At 35.5% G+C, this 20,349-nt stretch overlaps 1 protein-coding gene across 1 annotated transcript in view; it reads right to left on the reverse strand.

Moving 5' to 3' along the window:
• The window catches only part of FMN1 (formin 1), a 145,266-nt gene that overhangs the window by 114,728 nt on the left and 10,189 nt on the right, over positions 1-20,349 (reverse strand). The window contains exon 3 of the mRNA XM_049825227.1: positions 6,123-6,184. Within this exon, the coding sequence (XP_049681184.1) occupies positions 6,123-6,184 (62 nt within the window). The remainder of the gene's footprint in view (positions 1-6,122; positions 6,185-20,349) is intronic.

A 20,349-nucleotide genomic window follows, 5' to 3' on the forward strand; every position in this document is an offset into this window, starting at 1 on the left:
GATGTAAAAACAGATTTGTAAAAGAATGAAAAGGTCGTTACATAGGTAAAGCTTTATTACTTCACTCAGTTACTGAGAAAATGTTCTTATGCCTTTGTGGTCTCAGTACAAAATAAAAATGAATAATCTTTTAATTATCATACAGCTTTGGCTGGTGCTGTAACTTTCCCTTTCACATTCCTTTTTCTTCCACATTTTTCAACCTTTTTCTGTGATACTTTGAGGCACTGGTCTTTAATCTCCATTTAAGATATGAAATTGTTTTCGAAGTTAACCAAGTTCTTCTGTGAAAAGGAAATTACTTTCTACCCACTTCTACATTTCAGCTCTTGAAACCTTCACAAAAATGCAAACGTTACTAAGGAGACCATAAAGGTCACTATGAACACCCCATCATACATTCTTCTCTAAATGAGGCCAGCCTGCTCTTTCATAATGTCACAGGTGGTTATACACCAACTGCATTACCATTCACGATTTCTTAAGTTTCAATAGTACATTCATAACTGTGTTAGATGCAACTACAGGTACTTCCTTCTAAAATTTGCAATAAGATACTTCAAGAGATGTAGAAATATTATTTTATTATATACTATTTATGGTATAATTTACAAGCTATCTATAGTTTATATTTTATTGTGATCAAATATCTATTATTATTTCTTATAGAGTATATTACATAATGTGCATCATATAATATACAGTAATATTATCATAACAACCTGTGATTAATGGCTAAAGACACTATTATTACCAGTTTGGGAACATGTAAAAGATGTAGTGAGTTGGTGGAAGCCTAATAACCTGTATCAGAGAGAAAGATCCATGTATAGGGTACAGTGTTACAGGCCAGCTTAGGACTTTGATTCCACCTTCCAAAAGCAGTATCAAAGTTTGTGTAACTGAAGATGAAGGGATATTTGGTACCCTTGTGCTAAAGGAAGAAAGAAGAAATTAGGGAAAAAACTTAACATTGTTACTCATTGTATCAACTGAACTTACAGAAAAAAAAAAAAGGTGTGCTGCACCCTTGTGCAGTTATGTGTTGGATTAAGTACTGCAATCAGAATATTGCCTTCAAGTTAATTCCTTCCTCTCAGAAGTCAGGAGTCCATTTACAGTATTTTGATGTAATGTTAAGTCATTGTCATCTACTTACTTAGTTATTAGATACCATAGACCTGGTCTCTTAAGGTGATAACAGCTACTACTTACCTATTGAGCAACTTCAATTCTAGTTCCATAATGTGCAAGCTAATTTCTGACCTAAAACTAAGACTGTGCCAGATCCACAAATAGTGGGCAGAATGTTACCACCACACATACTCTCACAGTTTAGAAGGAAGTATGAAATTTGCACACATATAGAAAAGCTGTGACAGGCTTTGGGAACTTCTTCTGAAAGACTTAGCTGACATCTAGCGGCAGAAGCAGGAAAAGTAAAAAATTCAACAGTGGAGAACAGAAAATAGTTGAATGTCTTAAAAATCAATCATTCACTTTTTGTAAATATTAGGTGAAAAATTTAAGAAATGCTTTGAACACAGCAACTAATAAATGTAGTTAAAGGTAAATGGGTAAAAAATAAGTATTTATCTCTACTATATTACCCTTTCTAAAGATTATCTTCATGTGGAGGATTCAGTTGAATTATGTACATTAATGAACCCGTTAGGAGATGTTATGAGTTATTCTAATTATTATGCAATATGATATGGTACAGATCCATCAATAATTGACTTGGTGTAATAAATGTTGTAATCTTAATTTAATTAATATGCACGCTACATGACTAAACTTGATTTCAAGTGACATCAAAAAAAGGAACGAAGCTTCAAGTTACTGTGATAACATAAAGATGACAATATAAAATCAACACAATACTGTCATTCATCCTTCCTACCCAGTGATTGTTCTACATCCTTCAAGACTGCTACGTTTGCTGCAACTTCAACTGTCTACAGAATCAGCACCAACCTTTTCAAACTGGTGGTATGGGTAAAGCTCTGGTTGTACTCTGGGTATTCCATATGAAGTTTATAGGAGTAGTAGTAACAAATCTTATAGAATAAAAGAAGAAGTACATAGCAGTAACAAATCTTACAGAATAAAAATCCATTAGGAATTTCATTCACATAGTCAAAGAAACAAATAACTTCCAACAAAAACAGTACAGAAGTATAGGATGCTTTCTATTGCTAAAGAGTAAACAGATCTCTCCCTTATAAGCCACTACATACAGGTTTCAAGGGACAGATTCTGGATCACTTTGCTTGCTTTCACCTTCAGAGGACAGTTTAATAGTTTTTTGAGAACTTTCCCCTACACATACCTTCCAGGGCTGAAAAGCCTGAACAGCTCATTAGCTTAATAGATGGTTAAGAATTTTCTAGCCATTTTAAGAATAACAAAGAATAAAGGTCTCACTCCTAATCTTTTTCAGAGAAGGAATGATGATCAACCTTCTTCATAAATACAAGATACGAGAATTGGAACAGTTTGCAAAAGAGCTGGTGGTAGAGAAATCTCTGTCTGTAGGTTCCTTCAGTGCATAGTAGAAAATCACATTTAACCCAAGCATTTCCAATAGTTGGGATCCACCACCATATTTTTCTATTATACCGTTAAAGAATAAAATGCAACAAGGTATTACATTAAATCACAAAACAATTTTACTTCCCTATATGTTCCCATATGAAATTTTATAATATAAAGTTCCATATGTATGTAGTAGCTCATATTTTTTAATCTTAAAATACATCTTTCCCTTCCTTCAAATAATGAAAAGCCACAAGAAAGAGAGTATACAGACAACGTCTGGCCTTCTCTAATGCATTCCATTTTTACCAATGTAAATGCTGGTAACATAAACAATGAACAAAAATCATGTCCCTTTGCTGTTATATTTAAATATTACAGACTGAAATGATTTCTGGGAAAAGCAATATTTTTTAAATTAATCACAAAACCCAGGAAAAGTCCTTTGAAATTAAAGACAAAATAATAAAGGCCAACAACAGAGATATGGAGAAAAAAATTTTTGTTCTTTAAAATGTTGGAACATCAAGGATGCAGGAGAAGGAACCTCTTAAAAGTAGACAGGCTATAAAAAAAGGAAGAAAAAAGTTTGAAATTACACCCTTTCATTTAGAAAACTACTAAAACTTTAGTAGTTTTACCAAAGCAGCAGGACCATGTAGCAGCATCTGACTCAAATTTAATCCACTATAAAAAATAACATGCTGCAGTAAGATTCGACATTCTCTTCACAAAATGAGTAACTTAGTCTTGACCTTCTTTGCACACAGGACATATTAAGAATATAGGAATTCAGCATTTTCAGCCTAAATGTTTTTTAGATTATTAGTCTGGCACTATATAGAAATTTTCATATGGCATTCTACATGTTCCAGAGAAATAAAGAGCTCCAAAACAACTGCACAAACGAAAGGGATGCATCTATGATGGGTTACATTCTAGTACAAGGAATTCATTGTCAAGTACATACAGAGAAAGAACAGGAACACTATTCAGATGGTATAGCATTCAGAAGTCACAGAAGCACGTGATACTACAATTTATTCGTCAGTACTATATATATATATATATTCATCAGTATTGTGTGCAGACTCTGTTTCAGGAAACCCTTAAAACCCTAATTGCTGGAAATGGTATACTAGGGCAACATTTCTCAGTAATTTAGTCACTATGCGTCTTTTATGAACCTGATGCCTTACAACAGGTTGGGCTGAGATCCAAAAATCAAGCAGCACACTGTTAAGGAAGGGGTATGGAGGCAGTGGTAGTAGAAGCAACAAGGAAGAGACAAAGAAGACACTTGCCAAAAAAACCCAAATCAAAACAAAAAGCACCATACAGAAAGAAGGCATTACTCTTACACTCTGTATTTCTTACATGTGTTTTCTAAGCACCCACTGCTGGTCAATGCTGGAGACAAGATACTTGCTTCAACTGGCCTTTGGTATAGGAAGTTTTTATGTCCTTCAATATTTTAAAATGAAAAATCACATATCCCAGGAATCATTAGTCTTAGAAACTTATAAACAGAACTCTGTGCAAGGTCTCCAGTAACTTATGAGTAACTTCAAAATAGAAATAAAAAAATATTGTTTGAATTATGTCTTGCATACAATAAACAAAAGTATTATTTTCCTGAATCAATTATTTTTCTGATCATCATGATATAGATCTTACACTTCACTGCCACTACCTAAAAGGCTTATGAAACATTCTATCACTTTTTCTGGTTTGCTTTTGGAACAACATAGTTTAAGATAAAACGGTACCAAACATGAAAATGTCAAATGCATGCAATACAAGAAAACGTGATCTGTAGGACATTGCTGCAAAGAGTGCATAAGTCTTCTACTAATAATGGGGAAAAAAAATTGCATTTTAGCTCATTTCTAATTATATTTACATACATATATAAAATGGTGAGATTTTATGGTCTTGAAAGTTACATCACAATTTCACTTTTCTGGAAACAACCCATTCACAATTTTCCTTACTACTAAACAAGATAACATATAAACACAATCATTAAGATGTGATGATATTTGAGGAAAACTCAAATAATCCAGATAAACAATAATATCTGATTTAAAAGAGAATGTTTGTGTCATTCAAAGTTATGAGCAGCAAATAAACGAATCTACTTTTCCTCCAGTGTCTTTCAGACATACTCTTATAGGAAACAAAATCTGCAAGACGAACATTCTTTTAATGAAAGATAAAATTGGAGATGTGTGATTTTTCATGCCAGTACCTGACTCCTCTGCCTCTACTGTTTCCAGGGTTGCTGGACATGCAAAAACACATTTTTCTCTCTCACTGAGACTATGTATTCTCTGAAATACCCTCTCAAAATGAATAAGTGCATCTACTGTTCTTGTGTGGGAGAGTTACGCTACTCTTTGTAAGAGTTCTAATTAATAATATTTATTGTACATTACTGTTGTATTTACTTTAGTGCTACCTTTCCTTTCTCTGTGCTGAATTTTAAGAGATGCTGCACACAACAGGCTCTTTCACTGTCCTGTCCACTCCACAAGCTGCTACCATTGTTCCAGCCCTGTCTACTTAAAGACCTCACTGAGCTTTCTCAACTTCATAGGTTTTACGTCCATTATGCCCTGGCCTTTGTGCAGACACAGAGATATAAATACTCTGCACAATACAAATACTGTACTTGTACTAGCCTGATGATTGCTATATGTGATCTGCCTAATGACACAGTTGTTGTATCAATATATTGGATTATCTGACTCCCTGTGTTAGTAAACTTGTTTTTTTCCATTCTATTTACCTTAATGATGACAAAGAAAATACGGAATGTTTTGTACTTGATGACATGTATACGAAGTATTTAGCATATGGAACTGTATTAGAACACAGTGTAGCTACGCTTAAGAATATACCACAGTTGGCGAGAAAAGAAAGATGCTGTTAATTTTTCTTTAAACTAGGACTGCTCAACAAATTAAGTTATAGTGCCATTTAAGTTCCTGCTTTTATGATAAAAACACTTCCTTGTAATATTTCACTTTGCTTAGCAGAGTCAATCATGCCAAGGGAAAGTGAGTTCTAACATTAAACTTCATTATTTCTGATTTTGACAATTAGACAGTTGGACAAGTTTACACTTACAAAACCAGGCATCAATAAAGAGTGTTCAATACAAAATTTTGAGACTCTCACAAATGGAACTACCATGCTTATTTTCAGTCTAAAATTATAGAAAACTGCTTCTACAGAAGTATGTTTCACTGAGAAAGAGTGAGTAGGTAAATACCAGTACCTTAATATAATAAGCAAATGTAAAAGTACTGCACTGCTGAGTTAGAGGGAAGAATTTAAGAGCACAACAATAAGCAAAACTACAAAGCGGAAACATGTAAAACTGCTTTTTGCCATCATATATGACTGCAGGTATGGATTTTAACTAGATTAATTTTAATTGAGTTGGCAGTCAACTGAAAATAACTTTTAGAAGGAAACAAATTCTTAACATTTGATGGAAAGTATACGTTTGCACTACTTAAATCTGTAAAATGCACTAGAGTCAGGGAAAGAAAAAAAAAATCATTACAGAAGTATACCTTTAATGTTTCAATTTCTTCTTTGTGTTCCCTCTTTAAGTGCAAAATGGCAGCTTGGTACTCTGTAAAAATAAAAAAAGTACATTCCATTAAGTCAGAAAACAACGTGCCACCTTCAGCATAGTCTATTTCATACACCACCACTGGGTCCAGAATGCAGATGTAGGCTCTTGAATAAAAGACCTTTTACAATGGTGATGGAAAAGAAAATCTGAACACAGTAATTAGCATTATTTTCTAAGACCACATGACCAGATTTTCCATGGTGTTTCTGAGAGCAGAGGATAAAGCAAAGAGGTCTTCCATGCCGAGAGGGAAAATGGGGTGAACGTACATCAGACTGAAATAACAAGAGGAAATTTTAGTTTTGCTTAGCTTTGCAGATAAATGTAGAGCTGATAAGATATTATGGCATACATGTGCATGCACACAGACACGTGAACTCTAAAAAACATGCATTAAATACAATGATTTAAACTGAACTGTAAACATACAATCACTATACATAGGTGTCATGGTTTAACCCTAGCCAGCAATTAAGCATGACGCAGCCGCTTGCTCACTCAGCCCCCCACAGTGGGATGTGGGAGAGAATCAGGAAAAAAAAAGTAAAACTCTTGGGTTGAGATAAAGACAGTTTAATAGGACAGTAAAGGAAGGGAGAATAATAATAACAACAACAACAATAATAGAATATACTAAACCAAGTGATGCACAATACAATTGCTCACCACCCACTGACCAATGCCCAGCCAATCCCTGAGCCATGGTGCCCCCCAGCTAACTCCCCCAGTTTATATACTGGGCATGACATAATATGGTATGGAATACCCCTTTGGCTTGTTTGGGTCAACTGTCCTTGCTGTGTCCCCTCCCAGTTTCTTGTGCACTCCCAGCCTCTGCTGGCAGGGCAGCATGAGAAGCTGGAAAGTCCTTCACTTTGTATAAACACCGCTTAGCAAAAACTAAAACAGCAGCATGTTATCAACATTATTCTCATCCTAAATCTAAAACACAGCGCTATACTGGCTACTAAGAAGAAAATTAACTTTATTCCAGCCAAAACCAGGCCAACAGGCAAACTGCATAAAGGACAATCACAAATACAAATGAAGACCTGGGAAAATACCCAACAGCAAGAGATACAAAGAATTCCTGTCTTAATTTTATCTGATGAAGATTAATTACAGGGTTTAAGTACCTTCATAGGGTACTAAATAGCTCTTGCATTTAGTGAGAATATAACAAATTCCAGAGGTGTAACAAAATTGAAAGCATGAAACTCAAAGCCAGAGAAATTTAAATCAGCAATGAAAATGAGGAGGCTGGGCATTGATTACACAGGTTTAGTGATGGCTGTAAGTGTTAAGGTGTAGATTTACCAAATGGACCTCTAGAACCTCGGTCTCATACTATGGTTCCCCTTAATCCATAACATGGCTACATTTGGCCAGATGAAGAAAGAGAAGACCCTTCATTACAGCTGTGTAATGATTTAAAAGACGCCTGTCTTCTGTAAGACATTGGCCCAGAAGCTACAGCCCTCCTAAACAAGCAACTGGAGATCATTCCTAGACCATCAAAGCCCTGCTTCTATCTTCTTCCAAATCAAAATTAATCCAAAACTGTATTTCCAGTTCCCTGGCTTGGCTTCTGCTTCCTGAACTAAAAAAAGGAATCAAATTCTAATTTAAACAAGGATTGAAAATAGTCCAAAGACTTTAAATTTTACTGTTGTCTAACACTAAGAGGTTTGTAGAGTCCCTGGAAGAGTAGAATCAATAAGACAGCAATAGAACATCAAAACATGGACCAAAGCACCAGACCAGTAAAATACTCCAGTGCTTAGGTGCTTTCCCCCCCCCTTCATTTTTTCTCTTAAGAGCACATGGAGAAAAAAAGAAAGATAACTGGTCATCACCCTGAAATCTGTATGACATGGAAGCTTTTAATGCAAAGCCATTTTTTTCAAACACAGGTGAAGCTACATGCAAGCAGCTGAAATGATATACAAAATCAAAAGGAAAACAGACTGATATTTTACAAGACACAAAATAAAAAACTTAGGTGATTCCAACTAGTTAGTAATAGTACCTATCTAAAGTCCTCCTTCTTCTCTAAATAGGCCTCTACTTAGAGCTTTCCAGCATGGAAAAATTGCCTGACTGCTCTGCTGGAATCACAACCGGTTAGGTCTACGGACTTTTAGATTTTCTGCTGTTAATTCCTTTGACTGGTTGATGATACTCCCTCTGGACACAGGCTCTGCTTATCCATTCACCTAAACAGGACTAACAAAAGAGCTGCCTCAGGTCCCCAGAAAAAGTTGTGACCCGTCTGGCACCTCAGCTGGTTAAGCACTCAGTTTGCAGGGCATGAACCTTATGAACATCCTGACTTGAAGTTCAGCTCTTTAAGGTCACATGGTAACTGAAGCAAACAGCAGGCTTTGAAAATGCTGGTAACAATCAGTTCTCAGTTTGGCTAACAGAAGGATACAGATCTACAGATCTAAACAAAAGATCTACTTTCTATGTGGAATTGCCCAATACTTAACATTCTTTGGGATTTGGGTAAGAGAGTCATAGTTCACATATGCTGACATAGACTTGCACTGGCACCAAAAGCAGATTTTTCACCATGTCTACCCATTCCCAACCCTCTGTTGCTTATTTTCTTATCTTGGTACAAATGTTTGTGCAGTCAGAGAATGATGGAAACCCCCCCATGGATGAAACTTAATACAGCATAAAAAGTTAAAGAATTTTTTTAAAATTAAGTATATGCCATTTTTGTGACAGACATCTTGCAAGATACCATCATTTTAAGTTATTTAAGTTGGCACGTGTTTTTCATTACTTCTCCTAGCTGAAAGCTCAAAAATAAGTTCTAGAGATTGCTTTGTTTGATCTTTGTTCTAAAGCAGAAGATAGTGAGTAGCAACTCTTTTATGGTTTTCTTATTCTTTAAAAATATGCTTTAAAAGTACTAGTTTATAAGAATTAATAAACTTAATTAATTACTTAAAACATTGCTACTGCAGAAAAGCAAGTGTATCATAAATCAATAGAGTGTAAAATACTTAATAGATTGTCTACTATGCAATAAACTGACATTCTACAGCATAAGCTTCTTTTGATTTCTTTTTTAACTAGAAGAAACTATCTATTGGATAGAAGCTGACACCCAGCAAAGTATCTTTTTAATTCTTCTGAAGCAAACATTTATTTTTGTGCGTTAAGATATTACAATGAAAAAGATATCACACCACAATTATAGTTTTGTGTAATATAAAGTAACTCATGTCCATTCCTTTCACATTTTTTGTGAAGTCACCTTAATTTGGTATAAGTCTACATGGACAGTGAACATCCCAAGAAAATATCCTGCACACAGAAACGGCAATCTCAATCATTAAAACACTGAAGAACTTGACTAGAAAGAATAATCGCATCCATATAACTCCAAAAATCAGTTTCTGAACATACTGGCAACAGAACAATGAAGTTTAATTATGCAATGGCATTGGGATGCTGCTTAGAATGGTAAAATCACAACAGCAAAATAAACAATAATGACATGTTAATGTAAGGAACTGTTCTGCAAACAAAATGTAAGTCATGCTTTAAATTACCGAGTTCTTAAATTCCATTTAACTCACTAAACAGATTCATCTAGACTACAGAAACAATCCAGAAATACAGTAAACTCTAAATTATCAATGAGTGATTTGTCTAGGTTACAAATTAACTACACCAGAGTTTAAGAAACCTGATACAGTTCTGTGTGTAGCCAGCCTGATTCTCACATAATCATTGTAACTCATCCAGCCTTATTAGTTAAGACACATGAAACCTACATAGATAGTTCCCAGAGCCAGCTGAGATACAAGGTTTCAACTGAACTGTATGACCTCCCACTTCTTGGTGCTGCAATACCTTAAGGACTGTCAAGACCAACATGGAAATAAGCTTCTAATCACAGAACAGCTGAGGTTGGAAGGGACCTCTGGAGGTCATCTGGTCCAACCTCCCCTTAGAGCTGGCTGCCCAGGACCATGAGCAGACAGTTTTGGAATGCTTCCACGAATCTCTATCCTCATACTCTCTGGGCAACCTGTGCCAGTGCTCAGTCACCCTCACAGTGAGAAAGTGTTTCGTGATGTTTAGCTGGACCCTTCTGTGTTTCAGCGTGTTGCTCACATTGGTTCTGTCACTGGGCACCACTGAAAAGAGCCTGGGTCCCTCTTCTTTACACCCTACGTTATAGATCCAAGCTGATCTTGTGTCACAAGGTGACTTTTATTCCATGCCAGCACATCCCCTAGTTTGTGTAACGTCAGGGGGTTTGTATTTTCTGAGGTTTTAAGTCTTTCATTATGCTGAATAACAGAAGGATGATTGTACAAACATCCTGTTGTACTTGCCTGGTCTCCAAACAGCCTGCCAGGAAGACAGTGGCTGTAGGGCATAAGTTAGCTATCCCTAACGTAGGTATTACTCTGAAGGGCTTTTGAAACAAACAAATCAGATACAAATCAGATGGCAAGTGCTCCTATCCTGAAAAATGACCACAAGCAAATTGGGATTTCATTACTGAGAAAACAATTTAAAACGTTAGTCCTTTACATAAGGCAAGCAAGCAAAAAAGTAAACAATCTCACTGCACAGATTCAACTCCAACCAGCTCTAACTCAAAAAAAAAAATAAAAAAAAAATAAAAAATTAAAAAATGGCAAAAAGGTACTAGTACTTTTCCAGTACGTTCTTCCTGCAACCTGATTTGCAATTCAGGAGCTTTCTAAACCAGAGAAGTTGTTTGCATATTTAATAGTTTGCAAGTGGATTCCTCTTCCATGAATGTGCATTGCTGATTTAAAACTCCTGCAAGCAGACAATGTCCCACAGCAAAGAATTAATTGCACATTAGGTAAAGACCCTTTTGTTTATTCTGAATCTGCACCTGTTAGGTTCATTTGATGCCTCCAATTCCTGTGCTGGAAGAAACAGTGAATGACTGTTCACCATTTACCCATTTGCTGTTTCTTATGATTTGAGAGATCTCCAAATTGACTGACCCCCTTGACTGATTCTTCTCCGGTTGAAAGAATATTAGTCTACATAGGCTTTCCTCATAAGGAACATGTTCCATATTGTTGATCAGAGTTGCTGTCCTTCCCTGAACCTCTCACAGTTCTACTGTAACCTTTCTGAGTTAACAAAGCTACAGTTTCCCACAAAATTCAAAATGTGGGCGTTTATACAATGGCATTATGATGATCTAGAAGATTTTATCTTCTATTCCTTTCCTACTACTTCCTACCACTTTGGTTGCTTTTTGATCACTACCAAGCACTGAACTGACATTTCCCAAGATCTGTTTTAACATCAAGGTCTTGTTTTTAAAGATTAATGATCAGATCAGAGTTCATTAATCTCTATATGTATTTAGGATTTTTTTTCCTCAAGTGCACTTCTTACTAGTTCTATATTTTGGATTTCCTTTGCCATTTTATCGCATAGTCTTTCAATCTTAGAATTTTTTTACCTTTTTTTTATTAATTCTCATGACAAAAATTTGCATTCTGATGAGAGAATGCTAAATTTGCATTCAGGTCTTATTTTTACTACTCTTACTAACTTCACATCAGCTCAAGCTTCTGCTTCTCAAGTCACACTCTTCCAGTTCTTTTATGAATATGTGCAGAGTGTAGAGTGTTTGCACCTTCAGCAAGTTTGCTGGCGGTACAAAACTGGGAGGAGTGGCTCATAAGCTGGAGGCTCTTGCTGGTATTCAGAAGGACCTCGACAGGCTGGAGAAATGGGCTGACAGGAACTTCATGAAGTTCACCAAGGGGAAGTGCAAAGTCCTGCACCTGGGAAGGAACAACCCCAGGCACCAGGACATGCTGGGGGCTAAATGGCTAGAAAGTAGCTTTGCAGAAAAGGACCTGGGGGACACCCAGTTGAACATGAGCCAGCAACATGTCCTTGCAGCAAAGGCAACTAAGTGTCCTGGGCTGTGTTAGAGGACTCTTGCCAGCAGGTTGAGGGAGGTGATCCTTCCCCTCTACTCAGCATTGGTGAGGCCACAGCTGGAGTGCTGTGTCCGGTTCTGGGCTCCCCAGGACAAAAGATATATGGAGCTTTTTTAAATCTAGCTCCATATATGCATTGCAATGCTCACTGTACATTAAATGTTATCTCCTGTAAAATCCTAACCCTCCTTTTTTTGTATTGTTTGAAACATTATTCTCTATTGTAGATAAATATAATTATGATTAAACCAAGAAAATTTGGAATAAATTCCATAATGAGTAAATATATTATACATTCCGTTGACAAGAAAATAGATGTCTCATTTCTTGAAATTCTGAAGGAGACTGAGAAAATGTAAAATTAGTCACTTCCACTGGGTGGCAGTTCTGTACTCCATTAATAATATTTTTCTTTTCTTTTTTTTTTTTTTTCCCCTGGAGTCAAGCTGTAATTCACTAATTTATAGATATACTGTTCTTTTATTCTGGATGTGAACTTGTTATCTCATTAGTTTTTCATCTAGATTTTCACTTTAATACAGTTTTTTGTCTTACCTTTTCCCTAATGATTAGCTTGTTAAATTTTATTTGATAGTAACATATACATTTGAAATTTCTTTGTTCAACTGTATGTTTTTAGAATGTGCTTGGGGAAAGAACCCCTACAATTTCTGGAGTGATCAACTAGACTAACATCCTGATCCTGTTCTGCCACCCACAGATATAGTCAATATTACAGAGTATCACAACTTTACTTCCAGTCACACTACATTTGGTTTGGCCTAGCATTGAACATTGCAAAGACAGAACCAGTGCAAATCTGGTAACATTCTTTCTTAGCTAACTTCCAGATTTGGTATCAGTCTCCTTCATGATTTTAAAGTATGTTGGCAATAAGGATCATATAAAGGTAATATTTACTAAAGAAAGAAATCTGTATCTAAAAGCAAGGATTTTTAAATAATATTTTCGTTATCACATGGTACTACAACATTTGAAATGCTCCAGTTAAAGCATGGAATTAACACCTACAATGAAGTAATGGGTTGCAAGAAGGAAATGAGATTGTGTTTTAACTAAATGCCCACTGCAAGGAGGAAGCAACTCTGTGTCCTGTAATTGCATAGTAAGTAAACAGATAAGAGAATTATTGTGGAAGCACAATGGAAAAGCTGAAGAAGCAGACCCAAACAATTAAAAATGGGTGAATAATTAAGATGGACAAGAAGTGAACAAAGGGCCTAAAATGCTCTAAGATGGCAGAAATTGAATTCATTATAGAATCACAGACGTCAACTGTGTGAAAACAACAGTATCATGTATTGTGAAACAGTGGACAAATGCCTGCAACCATTTATACATCACATCTGCTGGAGCAAAGAGTGTACAAATACACTAAAGAACATAAGGGGTGTATAGGTATGACAGCAGAAGGTTTAATTCATGTTTTCTTGAACAGCAATTTAAAAACAAAAGTACCTGGAACCCAAAAAGTTGACAGATACCAAAACTTACATATGGGGAAAAAGGTAAGGCAATAGAGAAAGGTTGCTTATCCTGATGTAAGTTATAAAAAAAGGACATACTTTTAAATACTTATTGTATTTTATAACTAGGATTTTTAAACACAAAATAATCTGAAACAAAGGAAGTTGTATTCAATATACTGCACTAATTTTTACAGCATTGTGTTTTCTAAAATTTTGGCCCTCAAAGCTAATCTTCTAAATAAAATGTATAACACAGAACTGCTCAAATCTACCCTTAACAATCATAAAACCCAAGTACCTAAAATAGCAGCATATTCTAGTATTATTAGGCCCTTGATACCTGAATGTGAATGAGTCCATCAGTACTTACTGCCCCAACTGTTCAGCTCTAGCATTTATCGTGACCTAGGATAAACATGGTCTCCGGGCAATTCACCTGTAACTTCCGAGGGTGTTGCATCTATGGTTTCTACAGAGAAAGTTGAGCTAGGATATCGAGGTGTTAAGGATATTGAATAGAGGGTTTAGTTTGAGCTGGCTTCTTTAAAACACACAGAACTCTCAAATAATCACACCTCTAATCTTTTTAGTTACAAATTCAGAAGACCTTCAAAATCTGAAGCAAGAAGTTGTGTAGGCCAGAATTCCTTCACCTCACAACCCCAGCTTTTTAGGGTAGAGATGAGTGGTACGATTTTCTTTTTCTGTTCCACAAACAATTCTAAGACATTGTTTACTTATGTGTTCCATTGGTAAGGAAGGAAAAAATATGAGATTTTTATGGGATGCGCAAACATAACAGCTTGCTCATTTGCCCAGTCTCCAGGCAGGCAGTAAATCACGAGTGTCCTGTAACTCTAAATACCTAAGTGTTTCCAGGACCTCACCACCACCACCAGTGTCCTGTAAATGTAGGGCCTACTTCAAGTTCTGGAAATGGGAAATGCTAGCAATTGAATTGTCAGGAAGAGATGAGTCTGTCAGATCAGACACTTCAGAAATCTACTTAATGACAGTTTATATGGACAATGTAACTTTCCTACACCAAGATCGCTGATGGTATGTGCAGGGAAATTCTAACAAATTCCAATATAAGTTGCTTTAATCAATGCAAAAATGCCTGAACACTGTCTTATTCCCTAAGAAGTATTCATGCAGCTGTAACAAACATGAATGTACTCTCATTATTAAACTTCAAAGGGAATAGGACAGGGCTTCAAAGTCCTTTGGAGTTATTTCTTCTTAATGTGATGTCCACTTGCATCACCATCTAAATGGTAGAATTAAGGACTAACTTGTTCTTCAGTGATATAATGCATCAAGAGTTTTTCCTGGTCATAACATTTGTTTATAAGTCTTGTAAAATAATCACATTGAATATTCACCAACAACACCTAGCATTCCTAACTCAACTACAAAAAAAAAGATCAAAAAAAAAGGAAACAATTCTTAAACCTTAGAAAGTTTTAACTCAGCAGATTGCTATACTGTAATTGTTTGAAAAGCATGAGAACAGGAAACTGCTTAATGATTAAACAAATAATGATGACCCATACACAGTGTAATGACAAGTTTCTTAACTTACAGAAATAAAGGAGAAGACAGGCTAGAGATACTGAGGCAATACATTACACTAAAAGAAGGACTCAGAAACAACTTCTCGTTTTTCACAAAGGGTGTTTTAATCACTAGGGAGTTGGTATTTCATCATTTGAGAATCTCATTAGGAAGCTTTTATTCAAATATTTATTTTAGCAAAAAAGGCAGACTGAAATTTCAGAGTACTTTATGTACGTTATGGATTATATAAACTCAATATCAAAAAAACCAGCACACTTGTAAAAAGTACACAGGTTCACCACCTTCATGACACCAGAAGGAAACTAGTTGGTCTTCACCTAAAATACCACAAAACCCACCTGCTATCTCAGCTGTCATACCAGGACTATCCAGAACATGTTGCTTCCTCTCATTCCCACACACAGGGAAAAATAGAAATGCTTCAAAACATGCCTTACTCAGTTATGTCAGTTACTTCAGCAAGCGACTGCAGACATGACAAGTCATTGTAGAAAAAAAGAGGAATGCTATCAGAAAATCCTCTTTTAAAATAAACTGAGTTCCAACACAGCTTCAGTTAGTTATCACACATTCAATAATAATTCAGTAATTTGAAAGCGCTGCTTCACAGGAGTTTCCAAGCCACAAGAGTTTGTACAAAATAAGTTCCTTAAGTTTCATTTGAAATCCAACAATGGCCAGGGCTCTGTGTGTCCTGCTCTTGGTGGGATACAAAACTGAGCAAGAAAATGCAGAAGGACACAGCAAGGGCTATATCTGAAATAAACTTCCATAAATGAGGTTAATATTGTTCATTCCCTTTCTTAAAGCACAATTAAATCCCCTTTTCCTTTCAGAAGACAACCCTACTGATTCATTGCTAATGGCATTATCAGTTAGTATCTAATTAGCCCTCACACAGTTTTCAATGGGATTTTATTGTACTTCTTTGGCAGCGTTAAATGTGGTCTTGTTTTGAATCAGGACCAGTGTGTGTCCAAATACATCAAGATTATGGAAAAGTAAAAAGCCATCATCCCTTTCATCCTTCCAAACTGACTAGTACTACACGAGTAAACAGGGCAAATTCAGTTCTCATACAAAAAGCTTCAGTTCCCATTTTTTATATGCAATAATTATTCAAATCAGTAAAAGTAAGCTGCTACAATATTTTTCATCATTTATTAATTCACTTCACCTTGTCTTTTGCTTAAATTTAGCTGTTACCTCAGTTTTATGTAAGATATACCTCACAGTAGAGGATTATAGCCCATCAACTCAGAAAGAAATTTTCCAGCTCAGTTTTCACTACACATACAGTCTTTGCTTCAAAGAGTTTTAGAATAAGCACCTGCCAGATTATAACAAGCGCAATTATTAGGCATATTAGATTATCTCTAAAATGAGTTACATTTACCTGGAGTTTGCTCGCAGACAAGAGAAATGGGGGGGCGGGGCGGGGGGAGGGAAGAAGAGAAAGTAATACACCAGTTCTCAATTGTGATGTTCTTCCACTCAGGCTTCAAATCTTAACTTTGCAAAAATTTCACACTCAGCATTGTGGGATGGATCTGACAGTCAAAGAAATCAACCTACATTCCACTCACTTTAGTGGGATGGCGGCCACTGAAACTGAAGCAATGTAAGCTAGAATTCTGAAAACAGATTCTCATCTATATTACAGAACTTCTGTAGTCTTTATTAGGTACTGCACACTCTGCCTTTACTATTTTTATTCCATCAAGGAAAGTTAAATACTGCCTTTACGGTAACAAAAGAGACCAAAGACTAGACACAGACGGACAACATTACACTTTTCCACCCACCTGGTGGTCCCTCCTTGTAAAGCTTTAGGTGAGCTAGAGACAAAAGCATAAGTAAGATTGTATTTAAGCTTCACGCAGGGAATTTATATTTTTACACTGATTAAATACATACCCTAGCAGGGAGTCTGGCAGACTCCCTGCTTTTTATTCATTACTACAAATACATACCTCCGTCAGGATTTTCAGCTCCCATTTATATCATTTTGTCTTGCAAAAAATTATCAACTGCTTATGAGTTGCTTAATTTCTTAAGAGTACCTAGATATCAGCACTGTCCATCAAATCAAATAGCAAGTATTTAAATAAATTTCTATCATGTAAAAAATCTCATGGATGTTCCTTAGTTAACGATAGGCCACATGCAGTAACACTATGAAAACAAAATTGCAAATATCTCTATAAAGCTCTTAGCTCAATAAGTATACAGAATTGCATATTGCACACCGTAGAATGATTAATAATTTATTTTATTCATTCCTCAAGATTTTCAATTGGAAATAACAATGGTGCTCACTCATTATTGTCTTTTCATGTTGCTTGGTACGGCAAGAAGAGCAATGCAGATCAGAAAGCTTAGCCTCTTCTGACATTCATTCCATACAATCTGATTAGAAGACACAAGTTTGGGGTGGGAACACTTTCAAGAATTCCTTGTTTTGCTTTTTAAGTTGTTTCTAAAACATGCATTTTTTTAAAAAAAAGATGTATGACATATGCCACTGGGTGGCAGAAATAAAACATATAAGATATTACTAATGATTAGTAAAGTATGAGGCATGCACCACTGTTTTGCAAAGAAAATACACACTATAGCATGCATAGAAATGCATAGAAAACCAAACATGAAATAAAATCTGCATGTTTTGGACAACCTATGTAATTTATGCCGATGCTTAATGTATGTTCAGTTGTATAATCACGCAGAAATTATCTGAATACAGAGCAGCAATAATGTTTATGAATATACACAATATATGGTCATGTAAATCTTTATCATAACATTGATCAAGCTGCACTGTTCATCACCATTTCTGAAAGAAGAGGTACAAGTGTTCACTAGTATATCTGGTGACCTGAAAATTTAACCTACAGCTTTGGGAATATTGGATACAGTGGGTCACAGGGTTTTCAACGGCAATTTTCATTCTCCAGAACTGTTGCAAAAAGCAAGTATACACACTGAAATAGTATTCAGTATTCTATTTGTGTTCAAAACTGTACTGTGCAAAAATTACCTTTTCTTCTTTGATAACAAAACAACTTACCTACTTGAATAATTTTAAATAAAATCATATATGAAAACCTTTCCCACAGAGATGTCCATAACTCACTTTTCAAATAGATGAGTTACTCCTCAAACTTCACATTAGCAGTTTAGGAACTTTCTCTACCATGATCTTAAAACTTCTAGTAGAAAGTAGAAGCTTTGAAGATAAATGACCTATATAGCCACTTCCGGCCATTACATTCATAATTTTCGTAAAAAGTCTTGCCTATTAAACTCATGTGTAAACATGCAAAATAATGTTAACACAATTTCAAAGTAATTAGAGAATAAAAGTTGGAAAACTTGAGTGCAATCTACCTCTCTTGAGATGTACCACACCCTGTAGCATAAAGGAAATAATTAAATTTTAATTGAGCTGATTCATTAAATTTCAGAATAGTGAAGGTTTCTTAATCTTTTCTCCCTCCTTGGTAGCCCTTGGTCCCATCATTTTCAATATTCCCTTTTACTGTAGTCTGTTTCCTCCTCCATTATTTCCCTATGTAGCTTTCCCCTTTAACCACCAGGTGTCAGAAGGGAATCTAGTCACCACAGCTGCACCTTTTTTATTATTTATGTATTTACTTTTATAGGTGCATTGATAGGACCTTCCAGGCTTTTTCAGGCTATGGTCCTAAAAAGCACAGTTCAGGCTTTTCTTCCAATAAACATAGTCATGAGCAACTTTCAAAACATGTTATCTGTTCAGTCTTGGAATGGTGTTTAAAAAATGTAATTTTCACACAGAAGTAACACTGGGAGAAATACAAACATTTATTTGAAATGCTACATGAATGCAACACTTTAAGTAGACAAATTGTGGCTTACACATTTTTTACAAGATGATTGGTTAGTGAAAGCTCAAAGCTTAGGTTTATAAAAAGTTGACAGACTTCCTTAAACTTTCTGAACACCAATTTGAACAAGTTTTGCATTTAAGCATGCTTTTAGAACTAGGAAATTAAAACTGATTAAAGAAATCAGTTAAAGAAATTCTTAAATTACCTGGTTTTTTACATATAGGGGATTGGCTAAAACAATACTGAATGTAGTTTTGACACATTATTCTAATCCTTCTTCCTTCACCCCATTCCACCTATTCCTCTATGTCCTCCTTTCTTTACTTCCCATTGAAACTGAACTCTTTTACAGCCCTGTAATTCAAAACATATAAGGATGTGAATTCCCCAGATTGGGAAATGAACAGATATCCTTCACTTCAACTTAATTTGGTTTTTTTTAGACTTTTAAGGGAAAGAAGAACCCTTCAAGTCTAAAATTTCAATGATTTTCAGCACCTTAAAGATTCTGATACAGTGAAAATATGTCAGATGTGAGGAAGAGAGACAGATGGAGAAGGACATGGGGAGAATAAACAAGCCAACAGTCCATATACTGTCTGGATATTGAAATAATACAGAAGATGTAAGAGTTAACTTACTACAGAAAATGAATTAACTTCACAACACTCATTGAATTCCCTGAGAACAACAAAAGGATAACCACAGAGAAGCAGCCTCCTGAAGGAAAATACCACAACCCCTTGATTGTCTGTTATGGAAATAAAGAAAATAGTCCTTATTCTTTCTGATTGCAAAGCAGTATAAAGCACTATTACGAAGCATTCACCTGAGTAACTTATCTACTTGATCACTCCTCTCCTGTGAGAGGTTACAGCTACAGTTCATTTACCTGAGAACAGAAATGAATAGCTTTGCTTATCACTTTCACCCTCCCAGGAAGGCAACATTAGGGGTGCTGCTGCTGGGGACATTCAACATGAATTCTTTCTCAATAAATGTCCTACTTCATTTTTACAAAACCAATCTATTACAGGATCACATTCACCAATGCAATATGGTAAACAAATAACACCTTATCAGCAAACACAAGGAACAAATTTGTTACAGAATTTCTTTGATGAGTTACAGACTATTTCGTCTAGCACAAATTTAAAATACAAAGCACTTATTCTAGATCTATAACAGCTTTGCAATCACTGTATACTATATATAGTAAGCATATATTGAGAATGCATGCATACTAT

The sequence above is a fragment of the Accipiter gentilis genome, chromosome 22 (genome assembly GCF_929443795.1).
Source record: "Accipiter gentilis chromosome 22, bAccGen1.1, whole genome shotgun sequence".
Taxonomy (NCBI): Eukaryota; Metazoa; Chordata; class Aves; order Accipitriformes; family Accipitridae; genus Astur; species Astur gentilis.